At 42.5% G+C, this 17,093-nt stretch overlaps 1 protein-coding gene across 1 annotated transcript in view; it reads right to left on the bottom strand.

Moving 5' to 3' along the window:
• Positions 1 to 5,906: 5,906 nt before the first annotated feature.
• The window catches only part of ryr1b (ryanodine receptor 1b (skeletal)), a 109,235-nt gene continuing 98,048 nt past the window's right edge, over positions 5,907 to 17,093 (bottom strand). Inside the window, exons 91-109 of the mRNA XM_047391362.1 lie at positions 16,102 to 16,131; positions 15,774 to 15,803; positions 15,590 to 15,671; positions 14,196 to 15,505; positions 12,706 to 12,785; positions 12,289 to 12,463; positions 12,056 to 12,142; positions 11,716 to 11,970; positions 11,486 to 11,616; positions 10,541 to 10,583; positions 10,317 to 10,450; positions 10,175 to 10,235; positions 9,946 to 10,092; positions 9,721 to 9,855; positions 9,477 to 9,633; positions 8,520 to 8,584; positions 8,294 to 8,394; positions 7,989 to 8,040; positions 5,907 to 7,855 (exon numbers count right to left, since the gene is read on the bottom strand). Of these exons, the coding sequence (XP_047247318.1) occupies positions 7,760 to 7,855; positions 7,989 to 8,040; positions 8,294 to 8,394; positions 8,520 to 8,584; positions 9,477 to 9,633; positions 9,721 to 9,855; positions 9,946 to 10,092; positions 10,175 to 10,235; positions 10,317 to 10,450; positions 10,541 to 10,583; positions 11,486 to 11,616; positions 11,716 to 11,970; positions 12,056 to 12,142; positions 12,289 to 12,463; positions 12,706 to 12,785; positions 14,196 to 15,505; positions 15,590 to 15,671; positions 15,774 to 15,803; positions 16,102 to 16,131 (3,171 nt within the window). The 3' untranslated portion in view covers positions 5,907 to 7,759. The remainder of the gene's footprint in view (positions 7,856 to 7,988; positions 8,041 to 8,293; positions 8,395 to 8,519; positions 8,585 to 9,476; positions 9,634 to 9,720; positions 9,856 to 9,945; positions 10,093 to 10,174; positions 10,236 to 10,316; positions 10,451 to 10,540; positions 10,584 to 11,485; positions 11,617 to 11,715; positions 11,971 to 12,055; positions 12,143 to 12,288; positions 12,464 to 12,705; positions 12,786 to 14,195; positions 15,506 to 15,589; positions 15,672 to 15,773; positions 15,804 to 16,101; positions 16,132 to 17,093) is intronic.

Here is a 17,093-nt window from a genome sequence, read left to right as displayed (position 1 = left end):
AGACATTTCTATTTAAAGTACACAGAAACTCAACTAATCCTTATCTGCAGCTCAGGCAACCACGGGAATTTTCTTCTTTTGTACTCATACTCCTTTGAGGTAGGACGTTAATCCTGTTAATGCTTTGTAAGCTGAGCAAGTGAGGTAGGTTTATAAATACAAATGTTTCAGGGAACAAAAGATGGCAGGTTAATGGGCAATCGGTCTTTTTTTCCCCAGGAAATCTTGTGTACATTTCATATTTGCTAAAGATAAAAACGCTTATAAAAACCAAACACTGGGCTGATATTTACAGACTACATCATCACCGGAAACATCTCAAATAAATCTCATTAATAATTATTAGATGTTTTTAAGGATATTACAGCTCTTATTTTCAGTTGATGGGCTAAAACCTCTTTTATTATTTAAATTACCAACACACAAAAGCTTGTAGTGCATGGCAAAGTATTCAAATCCCTTGAGCTTTTCCCCCATTTTGCCATGTGTTTTATTGGGATTGTGTGTCAGACCAACACAAAATAGTTCATACTTTCAAAGTCAAAACACAAAAAGTGAAAATATACACTGTTCAAAAAAATAAATGGAACACTTGAACAACACAATATAACTCCAAGTAAATCAAACTTATGTAAAATCAAACTGTCCACTTAGGAAGCAACACTGATTGACAATTAATTTCACATTTTATTGTTCAAATGTGGCAAGGTTTGCTGTGTCTGTCAGCGTAGTGTCCAGAGCCTGGAGGCGCTACCAGGAGACAGGCCAGTACACCAGGAGACGTGGAGGAGGCCGTAGGAGGGCAACAACCCAGCAGCAGGACCGCTACCTCCACCTTTGTGCAAGGAGGAACAGAAGGAGCACTGCCAGAGCCCTGCAAAATTACCTCCAGCAGGCCACAAATGTGCATGTGTCTGCACAAACGGTTAGAAACCGACTCCATGAGGATGGTATGAGGGCCCGATGTCCACAAATGGGGGTTGTGCTCACAGCCCAACACCCTGCAGGACGCTTGGCATTTGCCAGAGAACACCAGGATTGGCAAATTCACCACCGGCGCCCTGTACTCTTCACAGATGAAAGCAGGTTCACACTGAGCACATGTGACAGACGTGACAGAGTCTGGAGACACCATGGAGAGAGATCTGCTGCCTGCAACATCCTTCAGCATGACCTGTTTGGCAGTGGGTCAGTAATGGTGTGGGGTGGCATTTCTTTGGAGGGCCGCCTGACAGCCATTAGGTACCGAGATGAGATCCTCAGACCCCTTGTGAGACCATATGCTGGTGCGGTTGGCCCTGCGTTCCTCCTAATGCAGGACAATGCTAGACCTCATGTGGCTGGAGTGTGTCAGCAGTTCCTGCAAGATGAAGACATTGAAGCTATGGACTGGACCGCCCATTCCCCAGACCTGAATCCGATTGAGCACATCTGGGACATCATGTCTCGCTCCATCCACCAACGTCACGTTGCACCACAGACTGTCCAGGAGTTGGCAGATGCTTTAGTCCAGGTCTGGAAGGAGATCCCTCAGGAGACCATCCACCGTCTCATCAGGAGCATCTACAGGCATTGTAGGGAGGTCATACAGACACATGGAGGCCAAACACAACACTGAGCCTCATTTTGACTTGTTTTAAGGACATTACATCAAAGTTGGATCAGCCTGTAGTGTGTTTTTCCACTTTAATTTTGTGTGTGACTCCAATCCAGGCCTCCATTGGTTAATAAATTTGTTTTCCATTGATGGTTTTTGTGTGATTTTGTTGTCAGCACATTCAACTTTGTACAGAACAAAGTATTCAATGAGAATATTTCATTCATTCAGATCTAGGATGTGCTATTTGAGTGTTACTTTTATTTTTTTGAGCAGTGTATAAACACGTGCTCGTACTTGTCGTCTTCCGCTTATCCGGGACCGGGTCGCGGGGGCAGCAGACTCAGCAGAGATGACCAGACGTCCCTCTCCCCAGACACCTCCTCCAGCTCCTCCAGGGGGAGCCCAAGGCGTTCCCAGGCCAGCCGAGAGACATGGTCCCTCCAGCGTCTCCTGGGCCGTCCCCTGGGTCTCCTCCCAGTGGGACGTGCCTGGAACACCTCCCGAGGAAGGCGTCCAGGAGGCATCCGGTATAGATGCCCGAGCCACCTCAACTGGCTCCTCTCGATGTAGAGGAGCAGCGGCTCTACTCCGAGCCCCTCCCGGATGGCCGAACTCCTCACCCTATCTCTTAAGGAGTGCCCGGCCACCCTACGGAGGAAGCTCATTTCAGCCACTTGTATCCGGGATCTCGTTCTTTCGGTCACACCTTCTCATTCAAAGAGTTTTCTTTATTTTCATGACTATGAATATTGTAGCTTCACACTGAAGGCATCAAAACTGTGAATTAACACATGTGTAATTATATAAAGAACAAAAAAGAGTGAAACAACTGAAAATATGTCTTATATTCTAGGTTCTTCACAGCACCCCATCACTCTCCTTCTTGGTCAAATAGCCCTTACACAGCCTGGAGGTGTGTTTGGGGTCATTGTCCTGTTGAAAAATAAATGATCCAACTAAATGCAAACCGGATGGAATAGCATGCCGCTGCAAGATGCTGTGGTAGCCATGCTGGTTCAGTATGCCTTCAATTTTGAATAAATCCCTAACAGTGTCACCAGTAAAGCACCCCCACACCATCACACCTCCTCCCCCATGCTTCACGGTGGGAACCAGGCATGTAGAGTCCATCCGTTCACCTCTTCTGCGCCGCACAAAGACACGGTGGTTGGAACCAAAGATCTCAAACTTGGACTCATTGGACCAAAGCACAGATTTCCACTGGTCTAATGTCCATTCCTTGTGTTCTTTAGCCCAAACAAGTCTCTTCTGCTTGTTGCCTGTCCTCAGCAGTGGTTTCCTAGCAGCTATTTTACCATGAAGGCCTGATTCACACAGTCTCCTCTTAACAGTTGTTCTGGAGATGTGTCTGCTGCTAGAACTCTGTGTGGCATTGACCTGTTCTCTAATCTGAGCTGCTGTTAACCTGCAATTTCTGAGGCTGGTGACTCGGATGAACTTATTGTCCGCAGCAGAAGTGACTCTTGGTCTTCCTTTCCTGGGGCGGTCCTCATGTGAGCCAGTTTCTTTGTAGCGCTTGATGGTTTTTGCAACTGCACTTGGGGACACTTTCAAAGTTTTCCCAATTGTTCGGACTGACTGACCTTCATTTCTTAAAGTTTTTCTTTACTTAGCTGCTTTTTTCTTGCCATAATACAAATTCTAACAGTCTATTCAGTAGGACTATCAGCTGTGTACTGTATCCACCTCCTGCACAACTGATGGTCCCAACCCTATTTATAAGGCTTGAAATCCCACTTATTAAACCTGACAGGGCACACCTGTGAAGTGAAAACCATTTCAGGTGACTACCTCTTGAAGCTCATCAACAGAATGCCAGGAGTGTGTGGAGCAGTAATCAAAGCAAAAGGTGGCTACTTTGAAGAACCTAGAATATAAGACATATTTTCAGTTGTTTCACACTTTTTTGTTCAGTATATAATTCCACATGTGTTAATTCATAGTTTCGATGCCTTCAGTGTGAAGCTACAATATTCATAGTCATGAAAATAAAGACAACTCTTTGAATGAGGTGTGTCCAAACTTTTGGTCTGTACTGTATATAGATACATACAGGGGTTGGACAATGAAACTGAAATACCTGTCATTTTAGTGTGGGAGGTTTCATGGCTAAATTGGACCAGCCTGGTAGCCAGTCTTCATTGATTGCACATTGCACCAGTAAGAGCAGAGTGTGAAGGTTCAATTAGCAGGATAAGAGCACAGTTTTGCTCAAAATATTGAAATGCACACAACATTATGGGTGACATACCAGAGTTCAAAAGAGGACAAATTGTTGGTGCACGTCTTGCTGGCGCATCTGTGACCAAGACCGTAAGTCTTTGTGATGTATCAAGAGCCATGGTATCCAGGGTAATGTCAGCATACCACCAAGAAGGACAAACCACATCCAACAGGATTAACTGTGGACGCAAGAGGAAGCTGTCTGAAAGGGATGTTCAGGTGCTAACCCGGATTGTATCCAAAAAACATAAAACCACGGCTGCCCAAATCACGGCAGAATTAAATGTGCACCTCAACTCTCCTGTTTCCACCAGAACTGTCCGTCGGGAGCTCCACAGGGTCAATATACACGGCCGGGCTGCTATAGCCAAACCTTTGGTCACTTCAACTAATGCCAAACGTCGGTTTCAATGGTGCAAGGAGCGCAAATCTTGGGCTGTGGACAATGTGAAACATGTATTGTTCTCTGATGAGTCCACCTTTACTGTTTTCCCCACATCCCGGAGAGAAGCCCCAAAGAAGCGTACCACCCAGACTGTTGCATGCCCAGTGTGAAGCATGGGGTGGATCAGTGATGGTTCGGGCTGCCATATCATGGCATTCCCTTGGCCCAAAACTTGTGCTAGATGGGCGCATCACTGCCAAGGACTACCGAACCATTCTTGAAAACCATGTGCATCCAATGTTTCAAACATTGTATCCTGAAGGCGGTGCCGTGTATCAGGATGACAATGCACCAATACACACAGCAAGACTGGTGAAAGATTGGTTTGATGAACATGAAAGGGAAGTTGAACATCTCCCATGGCCTGCACAGTCACCAGATCTAAATATTATTGAGCCACTTTGGGGTGTTTTGGAGTCAGGAAACGTTTTCCTCCACCAGTATCACGTAGTGACCTGGCCACTATCCTGCAAGAAGAATGGCTTAAAATCCCTCTGACCACTGCGCAGGACTTGTAGATGTCATTCCCAAGACAAATTGATGCTGTATTGACCGCAAAAGGAGGCCCTACACCATACTAATAAATTATTGTGGTCTAGAACCAGGTGTTTCAGTTTCATTGTCCAACCCCTGTATATATATATCTATATATATTGATAGATATATGTATAGATATATATCTATCTATCTATATATATATATATTGATATATATCTATATATATATATATTGATAGATATATATATATCTATATATATAGATGATATCTATTATGGACTGAAAGCCCCAGAAACACACAGCTGGAATCCCTGTGATGTCATTGAGCCACGCCCCTTTCTGTTACACCTGCAGCGCAGCTGATCAAATCACATCAGGGAGGCAGCACACAACCACCTAAATGTCTTTCAAACTTGCTGGTGAGTAAGACTCTACTTCGGAGAATCCTTTGATCCAAAATTGACTACGATCACATATTCGTGCATCCATCAATAGAACAACCAAAAGTTAAGTTATAACTTGCTGTGTGCGCATCCGCCTTTCAAATCATGGGGGTAATTAGGGCAAGCTGCCTTAAATCTTTCCTTCTGAGCTCCTGTAGAAAAGGAATGAGTGAAACGGCTTTCCCCCTCCCTGCCTCAGATGGGACATCTTATGATCCGCAGCTTCGTACGCCTTCCTGCATGCCCCAGTCTGGGGAGCAGAAGCTACCCCAAGCTTCACCCTTTGGACCTTCTTCACTCATGTTAATGAGTTCACGTAAGAGGTGGTGTCTGGGCAGAGAAAATTAGTTTAGAATAAAACAACCTAAATATAGGCCACAGAGCCTGAGGTTACAAGGTACATCAGCTTGGCTTAATTAGAAGCCTCCCAGAAGCAAATTGTTGCACAGGATTTTATTTAGATGTTTTAGAGTAAAGGAGCTGAATACAAAGGAACACCACACTTTTCAGATTTAAAAAATGTAAAAAACATTTATTTTAGCTCCATTCTCCAATAGATGCTACTTCATGTTAGTCTATGAAATAAAATCCAAATAAACCACATTGAAGTGAATTGATATTTCTTTAACTCACAAGCTCACAAAAGCTCAAACATAAATGACGAGACATGCTCCAGTTCTCCTTAAAATAATCTGTTTATTCCATATTGAAACACAGGGTTTAGTCAGAGGACACTCAGTCAAGTGGAAAGTTGTGACCTCCATTCATCTTCAAACCATCAGGTCCACCTCAGAGCCACCAGCAACCAAAAACACCACTCTGTCTCCGACACGTCATTAATTCAAGATGGAGAGCAAGTGAATGTGTCAGAAATCAACGCATCACACACAACTTGACTGAGAAAAATTATCCGAATGCTGAATTTCTAAAAATATCTATGGTAAAAACCTAACGAGCTGAAAGAAAAGCAAACACTCTGTTTCTGGCTGAAAACTGGAGCCTTCTTTCATGGTAAGACTAATTCCCTTCACCATCCAGGGTCTGTGAGAAGCTCGTGTCTGAAAACAAGATTATGTCCACACCTCAGAGCCTTAGAGAAAAATAAATATAACAATCCATGACGAATGTAAAATATGTCTTTTCATCAAGTTCTTATTAGATACATTCAACACTTATTTTATTGCACTGACTTTGTGCATAAAACCTCATTCCAGACATCTTTATCTGCGTAAAACAGAATAAATTACCTCGGCGTCCCCCTTGTGTGTGTGTTTGTCTCACTATCTATTAGGGCAAAGAGGTGCCAGTAGAGACGGGAGTCCACAAACATCTAGGGACACATTGTCAGACTGCAGAGTGTCTAAACAGCTGATTCGCACAGGTGTTTATTCCACATACTTGAGTTCTATCTTATTCACGGTTTTGGTGAGTTGGTTTAAGTTCATGATCGCTTGTGGGAAGCTTTTGTCTCGAAACAGCAAGACTGAAATCCATAAAATCTGTCACTTCAACCCCAACAAGCTAAATCTGGCCTTTGATCAGTAAAACTATCAGTAAAGTCGTCACAAGAAGGCATATTGTGTCACATTTAACATGCAGATCCTTCCAGATTAGAAAGGATACCAGAATGTTGTTAAGTAAAGATTGACTCTTGTTCTGTGAATGATATGTCTTGTGGGGTTGTCACAATTTTTCACACTACTAATGCCCTACCAATGGGTTAGGCTGCATTAAAGCAGACTTTAATGATTAAAAAAGAACTGACAACTCAACAAGATACATAAAAAAACAAAACACAAACCTCTCAAGCTTATAAATACTCTGAAAGTCACACAGGTGACAGCGACCCAAGTGGGTCACATGGTGGGACAGATGTCATTGTCCTAGCTACAAGCCTGCATCTCCCAGTACACGATCAGAACTGAGGAAGCCTTTTGGATGAGGGTTTAAACTTCTCTAAGAAAACAAGAAAAGAAGTCCAGGTGTCACTCAGGGTTGCCATGTCCTGGATGTCTGTGAATCCACAACGGTTTGGTTTCCTCAGATTTTGTGACCGTTTCATATTTTCCTATGAGACAAACTTTACAAATGTGGACATGTTAAACCTTTATCAGAAATTATTTAAACTAAAGGTTGAGACTGACAGCTAAAGCAGTGACATTGCTATAGGCACTAGAATGTTTACAGCAGTAGCGGCTAACAGAGCCTCATGTGTACAGGCGCAGTTGATATACAAGGCAATCTATGTATAATTTACACAGGAAAGGCCATGTGTTTACAGCAGAATCAAAAGGCTCTTGGCTTTGCTTTGTTTCCCTACGCCTCTAGGACGCTTTCTTCAACATTCTGCTGCAGTTGGTTGAAAAGTGCAGTCAAAGTGTGCATAGCTTTTAACAGACAAGAAAAATGTGCAGACAAACGACAAAACTAAGACACGGATGTGTTCCTGCTCTACATGGCAGGATCTTTCTTTGCTCTTGTTCTCGCTCCTCTCTCCTCTCATTCTCTTTAAGAAGCGACAGTAAATATTTATCCCAGCTGGTCCTCATACTGCTTCCTGAAGCAGTCTCCAGCAGGGAAGAAGTCCCAGCATCTCTCCTGGTACAACTTCCACACATACGACTCCTGGAAACCAAATGGTGAGTAAAACAAAATCAAACAATACAGAATTTAAAAAGTATGCAAACAATAAAAAAGTGCTTTGAACACAGCCTTTCTGAACATTTAAATTTTGAAGTTAACTTGCTAAATGACTGACCTGTCCTGTGTGTTCTGTTTCATCCTTATTGATGAGATACATCAAGAAGAACCTGAAAGAAGCAAAGTAATTAGTCTTTTCTTGACCTGAGCCCTACATAAAATGTCTGTGACACAAAGGTACAAAACAGCAGCAATATTTTTTGCAGCTTTTTGAGGTAGAATGGACCTGGTCCAACCAGTTATTTCTGCAAGGAACTGCTTTTAAGCACTTCCTTTTCCATAAAATAGGCAGACTGGGTTATCGGACAAACTCAAGCCTCAGATTTTAGCCAAAGACTCATGGCATAACGGGATGCAACTCACATGTAGTTGGCTAAATTATGCTCTTCTAAGGTGTGAGTCTCAAAGCCATGCGGCGTTGTATCAAAGTAGTCACTTCCTATTCCACAGATGAAGCACTTGGTCTGAAAGGGAAACAAGGAGTTTGGATTAAAGGCAACTTTACTTTATAAGAAACAGAACGTAAGCGAGAGCAGAAGGTAGCTGAAGCAAAGAAAGAATTTAAGTCAGACTGTAGTTAGTGTCTTACCTCCATGTCCTCCCTGACCTGCTCCTGCTGGTCTCTGAGCTCACCAAAGGCATCAATGATCAAACCTGCAGACAGAAAGTCTTAATTACTATGAACATTACTATTAGAAACAACACAATGAGGAATAAACTAATATGACTTTATTCTTACTGCAGAGAAACTGCAGAATTAGATCAGCCTCTTTAGCTTCATTTTATTTTTTATTTAAATCCAGTTCTGCATCTTTACAAACATTCTGAGTGGATTATGGAAGTTAATAAACATTTCTCCATCCATCCATCCATCCATCCATCCATCCATCCATGCATCCATCCATCCATGCATCCATCTATCATCCATCCATGAGGAAAAACAAATTCAAGAAACTCTTCAAATGCACTACACATGACAGTTTTGGCAAGTCAAATATCTTTTAAAATGTTTTAATAATATAATATTAAGTTTTAAGTTTTGCAAATACCCGGCAAACTATATAAAAGCACTATGGTTTGTACTTGATGAAAAGAGTTTTGGAATAAAAAGACACCAGTCAAATAACAGGGACATTTTTGCAACACCAGCTAATATAAAATGTAATAATTCATAGAAGAAAATAGAACTTTGTGCTATTTTTATAGGTCAGATAACTGTGGTTATGTTTACTTCAAACTTTCACGGAAACTGATTTGGCTCCAAGTTATCACTACTAACTCATATTGATAAACCGTGATGAAACATAACTGTATTCTGTATGTTTTTTTTTAGTTTTTTTTTTTAGCCGTTCTCAGAAGCCTGAAACGCACACATGAAAATCCACTAACTAATTAATACCAAACAGTTCAAATCAGTTCAAATCTTTGGTTCATACAACTACACCCAACATATAATTCTTCTTTAATAGGATTTGACATCTCATTTAATCTGTCTTTAATCGGTGCTTTGTGACATAACACAGAGCCTCACAGTGGACCAACTCACCCTGGATGATAGCCAGCAGGATGACGATGACAAAGAAGAAGAATGTGATGTCAAACACAACTCGGTAGAGCTCATATTCATCCCCGGCTGGATCTTCGATTTCATCTCCGATGCCTCCACCAGCGCGCACGCCGACGTACATGTGGAACAGGTAACACTAGAAGAGACCAGGGGTTTGGCTTTTACAACAAATCTGAATATTTGTTTCCCAGCATGTTGGGTTCGAGAACTGCTCTCCACTCACAGTCATCATGTCGTCACACTTCATGTCCGGCTCATCCTCATCCTCGCTCTTGTTGTAGAACTTGCGGAAGAAGTTGAAGGCCACCACAGTGTAGAGGTACACCACGACAGCCAGCAGGCCCACGGTCATCACCAGCTGTGACAAAAAGACAGGTCAAAGAAGCCTTTCACCTTTAAATCAGTCGATCCAGAAATCCCCATGATGCATCATTAATGGCCGTTTCACCTGTTTGCCGTTGTGGGTAACAGAAGACAGAATGGTCCGCAGCGTTTTGACACCCATGGCGATGTCCAGAAGATGGCAAGCAAAGAAGAAGTTGTTGTAGTGTCCCAGTAGAGACATCAGCATGTACCAAACCAGGTAAAGGAATGTCTGAAAGACAAATGAGAATGACATGAGTAAAACCAAACTCAGAACTGATCCTCTCACGTTTCAAGCTGCTTCTTTTACTCACATTGTCAGTGAAGACGACCCCAAACTTCCAAATCTGGTATTTGACATCAATCGATGTTATCCTGCAGAGGCAGAGAGAGGGATGATTACCTCGCAGCGTTTATTTGTAGTCTGTGCTGATTTAAGGTGTGAACTGTGCTCACCAGCTGAACATTGAGGTATCAGGTTCAGGTTTCTTCTCATGGGTCATGGCACTGACATCTAAAGATGCCAGATCCATACCGAGCAGCTCGGCGATTCTCTCTCTGCCATAGATGTCGCCGTATTTATCTAGAACCTGGAGGTCACACATGCATGCTTGGTTTATTATTTCTGTTAAAGACCCATCTCTACAGAAACTTCCATCATTTGAAGGAGATAAACTCACCTTTCTCTTCACAAACTTGTCCCAGTAGTTATTTGGGAAACTTCTGCATTTAGAAAAGGTAAAGAAAACGTTTATCAGTCTTATTTTTCTGACCTGTTTAGTAAAACATTGTACAAGTCAATACACTAAACGATTACAAAATTTTTTATATATTTCAGATATTTATTTAAAAAGTGAAATTCAAGCATTTATTCTGAACAGAATTATTCATTTCAAGCCTTTTTTTCTATTAATTCTGATGATTTTGGCTTACAGTTGTTTTAGTTTCTTAGACAATGAGAATATTACAAAAAAAAACATAAAACATCAGTGCAAAAACATAACGTAGGCATATTGAAACGTTTGTGTTAATACTGTACAGCATATGCAATCAGTATTTTTATCAGGGCTCCTTTTGCATGAATTATTGCATCAATGTGGTGTAGCATGGAGGAGACCAGCCTGTGGTTCTGCTGAGGTGTAAAGGAAGCCCACTCTTCCTCCAGATTCTGGGACTTAAAAATCCAAATGAAAGGCAAACAGTCCAGTCCTTTTTCCTCTTAGCCCAGGTTCTTCTGAAGGCTTCGCTGGTTTAGGGTTTAACACAAGGAATGTAACTGTTGTAGCCCATGTTCTGGATAGATCTTCGTGTGTAGGCTCTTGAAGCACTGACCACAGATTAATTCTCATCCAAACTAAATATCTTCTCAAGGCTTTGATTATTCACCTTTTTTCTACCAAATGTTTTCCTTCCAATCAACTTTCCATTGATATACAGCACTCTGTGAACAGCCAGCTTCTTCAGCAACTACATTTTGCGGCTTACCCTCCTTGTAGTGGGTTTTATTGACTGTGTGTCAAATCACCATGATTGTATATGACACAAAAAGGCCATGGCATAAAATCAATATTTTCAATAAAATTCTAATTCATTGAGATATTCTTGTACATCTACGTCTTTCTTACGGTGTGTTAAGGACCAGTCTGTCCCACTGCCCCTTGATGTCATCATCTTCAGGCTGCTCAGTGACATACAGACCATCAAACTCCAGCTTTCTGGCCAGCTCCTTCTCCCTTTTAAAGATAACCAGAGGGACCTGATGGCAGACGAGCAGACGCAGAAGACATGAAACTATAAGAACATTAAAAAAAACAAGACAGGTGTTCCAGTGCAAAGAAGGAGAAACGGCCCACACCTTAAGGCAGTTGTAGCCGATGATGCAGAGGAAGGAGATGATGGTGTGGGTGATGGCTAGGAAAGCCAGGGCTGGTTCCATATAACCGGTACTTTCTTCCAAGAAGTAGTACAAAGGACCCTCTTCGTCATCATCTTCCCCACCTTCCTCCAATCCGGACCCATCTTCCTCAGCACCGGAGCCTTCGAACAGGCCGGAGCCCTCAAACAGACCAGACCCCTCAAACTCCTCCTCACCTGGAGGAGAGTCGGACACCTGGAAAGGTTCCGCATCCAAATGAGTCCTGAGTCTTATACAATGAATGGGGATATTATTGCACATAACATTTATATTTACAGACCTTGTAGAAGAGCAGGATGAAATTAAGAGCGAATGCGATGAACAGAGCCAAAAACCGAAGGTTGTAGAAGTTACGGGAAAGGTAGTTCTGAGAGGAAATACAGAAATCCGAACATTTTATTAGACAAACATAGATATTCTTGAATCATCTACATTACATTTATGGTTTGTGACTCTTATAAGGCGCTTTGTCATAAAGATACCAAATGTGTACTCTTTCAAAGAGCTGCTCACCATGAATTTAATCCTCTGCACCTCCAGCTCATTCCACAACTCAAAGCCCCCCTCAGCAGGTTTCTTGTCCTTCTTTGTTTTTGTCTTCACCGTTTTCTCCTCGATCTCCACGGGCTCTTCCTCCTTCACTTCAGGTTCAGGCTCTGGTTTCTCTGTCTTCTCTCTATTCTCAATGCTGGCCAAAACAGACAGATTTGTGCATTAAAGTAGAATACAGATGCTTTCTTTGGACTCTGGGCTCTGCTTTAACATCTGATAACAGAAGTAAGCAGCAGAGCAAACATTAAAAACTCTGGGCACAGCCCATAAAAGCAATAAATGGTTTAATTGCACACATCTGCAAATAAATCAAAGATGATTCTGGCTTTTATTCAGGAAGCACTTTCTCTTTAGACCTCCAGCAGACATGAAACTTACTCTGCCTTCTCAGTCTCCTGAGGGGCCTCCTGTTCAGGTTGGACGTTCTCCTCCTCTCCTTGTCCTCCCACTGCAGCCAGCTGTTTATAAGGTAAAATAATAGAAGGTATGTCCCTCAGTTCAGACTGAACAAAGGTTGGTTGAAATCCCAAGAAAAACACCCCACTAAAAATAGTAAAACTTAAAAACAAAACACTAAATCATGATATAAATGTAAAAAAATGACATTAACCAAAATGCTTTCGGTGTATACAGTTCCCGGAGTCATAGAAGAGAAACAGAGTTTATAAAAGTATCATTGATATAATACAACATTGAAGAAAATGTTTAGAGGTTGAAGGTATCTCTGTTTTCCCCAAGAGGAAATTAGTTTTACAGCAGACAGTAAACATAACATGAACACACAGTTAATAGTGGTTCAGCAGTGAGGCGGCAGAGTAGGAAGATCATGGATGAAGCTGGGTGGCTGATATCCCGATACTGAAATCAGGTTTACTTTAAAGTCTTACCTGCAGATTAGGATTTTCTTTCCAGGGACTGCAGCAATGCAACAAACACCGACCATAAAGGAAAACAATGTACTGCAGGACGTTTGCTAGTGGTAGCAGTTTACAAGATAATCCCCCTTTATTCATTAAAATTTACAGTATGTTCCTAACCTTTGATTCTTACTAAACTCAAAACAAAATGCATCAATAAAGTTTGGTGATGCATTGACAGCCCAGAAGAGTGAGAGATTACCGTTCTAAAGGAATAAACGAATAGACCTGCAGGATATGGGTCAGAGCTGATCACCAGAAAACGTCCCTGGTTCACTGCTGCTAATATGGCTGCATGATATCATGGGTGCTGTTGCTCAAGAATTTACGATGACGAGAGCGATTACGATTGGTCCGGATTCTTCCAACTCTTTTATTTCAATGTCTCCATCCCTCCGAGTGAGCTTTTCAGCCAACCAAAGCACATGTCAGATGTGGGCATGAAGCACAGCTGGAGTCCATGCAGCAGGCCAGATGTGTTTTTACATGTGGAGTGAGAATGCAAGAGACCTAAAAAATGTTGCAATCAAGCTGCGCTTTGCAACTGCAATATTGCTGCTAATCTTGTGATGACGACTGCGAGTGTAGTTAGCACTTCATTTATTGTGAAAGGCTTCTAAGTGAGTTTTAAATATACTGTGAGATAGATGGATAGAGGGGGGAGACGAGCAGCTTATACAAAGTTATCCCTAACATATTATAATTTAATGCTTACTAACTTTGTATGTGGAGAAGAGGTCTGCCTGGGCACAGGGTCACACATTATAGTCAAATTATCCAAATCAACAAATCATTTTTTTATATTGGTGAAACCTTTTAAACTTTTCTGAGGTATTTTAAGCCTTTGTCTGTAAAATGCTTTTATAGTTTGAAAACGGAGAACTTGGCCTGAGATCCGGTTGTTGGGTACTTAATGATACAAACACAGAAGCATCCAACAGAACAACTCACCAGTTTCCTCTTCAGCAACGGGGTGCCCTCTGGAGTTGGAGGCTCTTCTGGTGTCGTATCTCCAAAGTCTCCAAGACCCCCAGGTGTGTTAAAACCAGGTAGACGGCCGCCTTCCCCTTCTTCCCCATCCTCTTCCGCTTCTTCTCCTCCAACCGTATCTAAGTGGTCCGTTCCCATATCTGCTTCTTGGTCCTCTCTAGCTCCTGGCTCTAGTGGCAGATCTCCATGCACTTCGTCTTGTGTTGGATCCGGCATGCTGGCTAAAATCTCTGTGACGGTCATCTTCTTGGCTCCCTCCACCAAGCCCCCACCGAACAGAGCCTTCCATATGAGTGTGAAGAATCCCTTACATATGTTATAGACAAATATGAGGATTCCCATCAGAATGGTGTAGACAAACGTTATGAGTCCGACCACCATCTCCTTCATTGTCATTCTTCTGAGTTTTCGGTACTGACGCCGCAGGTTACGGAAGGTGAACATGTTGAAGAAATCCATCACACTCTTCAGGAATTCTGCAAAGGCCGATGCTGATTCAGGAACAGCGCCCTCTCCATTGCCTTCCTCGCCCTCTCCAGACTCTGCTTCCTCTCCTCCGCCCTCCTTTTCCTCCTCATCGTCTTCCTCTTCCACTCCATCACCCTCGGGCTCAGATATAGACGCTGCAATGTTCATCTCAAAGATGGTGTCCTCGCAAAAGTTCACAAACATCTCCATCTTCTCGCTCTCGCAACCCTCGTTGACCACGTCGAAGATGAACTGCCGCTTGGACTCTCTGACTTGCGGCATTTCCCACTGGTTCCGGTTGGCCTCGCTGATCTCGAAGTAAATACGCTCAATCCTCCTGCTGGCTCCCATAATCTCGATGCGACCGAGGAAAGGCCGGAAGTAGTTGAGCACGCTCTCCGCCTGCTCCAGGAAGTTCTGAAGGCGGGTGTCATGGGGCACGTGCTCAGACAGGTTCGTCAGCAGAACAGCTATGTTAAAACCGATGTCTTTTGCCGGCTCCTGGAAGCGATCCGCAAATTCCTCAAAGTTGATCATTTCATTTTCATCGGCTTCTGAGCAGGAGAGCAGGAACTGGATTTCTGATGGAGAGTACTGCTTCTGACTGTCCATGGCCTTGGAGAAGTCCTTCTTGGAGATGAGTCCACGCGGATCGGTCACATAGTCTCGGAAGGCGTCAGATGCCACGATGTCTTTGAGCTTCAGGAACATGTCGAAGAACTTAAGGATCATCTCCACGTTGCTTGAGGACTCCACCAACATGTCAACCATTTGCCTTGCAATGGTGCCATTCACAATATTCCCTAAAAGTAGCAAAGTGTGAGAAAATATTAGGACACATACTATAGCCAAAACAGAAAGGAAACCTGCAGAAAGAGAGAGCTTACCTTCAAGGAGAGACAGAAGCATGACCACCATGTCCTTCTGCAGATCCAACAGCTCTTTCAACAGTCCGATTTGACTCGAATCCTGCAAGATAAACACATTTTTTCACACATTATTACAACAAGAATCTAACTGTTTAATTTAAAAATATAGGTTGTTCTTTTAAAGCATTTCAAAACACACTACCTCAGAGTGTGTTCTACTCCAAAAATGATCCTGGGTTTGCATTTATAGACAAAGAATATTCATTTTTAACATCACAAAAACTAAAATTAAATGAGATAGTGGGAGAGACAGACACAAATATAAATTACTGCACTGCTATTAGTGTTAAAAAAATGGCTGCAGGATGGACGAAACAAACACAAGTGACCAGTGCAGTCCTGCGGACCACGAGCAGAAAATGAGGGGAATAAATCAATGATGCAGGATGTTGAAGTGCTAACTGAAAATCACAGTAAAGCATGAGTTCCTTAAAGAAGCGTGGAGGGACTGGAAAAACACAGAATCTTACGACACTTCGTTGTCCAGGATCAGGGTGCATCTAGCAGGATTACACATGAAGATAAACACGTTATCCATCAAAATCCATTCATGTAAATGGTTCCCAATACATGATGCTATCGCTTAATATTTCTCTTAGGCCACACTACTGAGCCAGATTTGGATTTATATTTTGCTAGGAAATGCACTCCTAGGAGCTCTGGCAAGGGTCGGAAAGTGTTTTCATCCTTGTAAATAATATTCTCTATGTGAAATGCAGGGGCTTCATTTGTTTAGAAATAGCTTGACCAATCTCCTAGATCAATTGACAGCAAACACGGATCACTAAGGTCACGGTGTAGGATCTCCGCTCCTCCCCTTCTGGTTGGTTCTGGCAGCTCATTGTCTGCAGCTGCAACGCATTCTCCTAATGAGCTCATGGGCTTCTTAAGGTAGCTGCTGATACAGACCTTTGCTGGAACATAACCTCAGTTATGTGGACTCCTGTCTGTCTGCCTATCCGTCTGCCTGTCTGTCTGCCTGTCGACCTGCCTATCTGCCTACCTGCCTGCCAACATCTGGTAATACTCCCTCCTAAGGACTGCACTGTAAATATTCTCATCACCAGTACTCTCTCTCTCTCCTTGGATTCCTGGGTTTACCTCCTCCTCCTCTGGCTTCTGGACAACTCCAACTCAAGATTCCTTAAACAAAGTCTACAGTAGAAATAAACCTAATTTACCGTCTTATCTTGTGTGCTGAGTCTGTTTCATCCTCTGGTTTTGTTCTAATTCGACTATCTAAGCAATTCATGATACACGGCTGATGTCTTATCACCTTGGCATTGTGCTAAGACACTCCAGACAGCAAACTGCCAAATCTCCTGCTTTTATACAGTCACTAGTGAATTTTAAAAGCAGTACAAGGAAGAGCAAGGGTGTACTTAGTTTTTCATATGCAGTTTGCATCTATTTTATGATCAGTCTTTGTTTAATAAATATCAACAATGTGAAATATGTGTGT

The sequence above is a fragment of the Girardinichthys multiradiatus genome, chromosome 18 (assembly GCF_021462225.1).
Source record: "Girardinichthys multiradiatus isolate DD_20200921_A chromosome 18, DD_fGirMul_XY1, whole genome shotgun sequence".
Taxonomy (NCBI): domain Eukaryota; kingdom Metazoa; phylum Chordata; class Actinopteri; order Cyprinodontiformes; family Goodeidae; genus Girardinichthys; species Girardinichthys multiradiatus.
The sequence above is the reverse complement of the archived record's forward strand: the minus strand, read 5'-3'. Positions and strand labels throughout refer to the sequence as shown.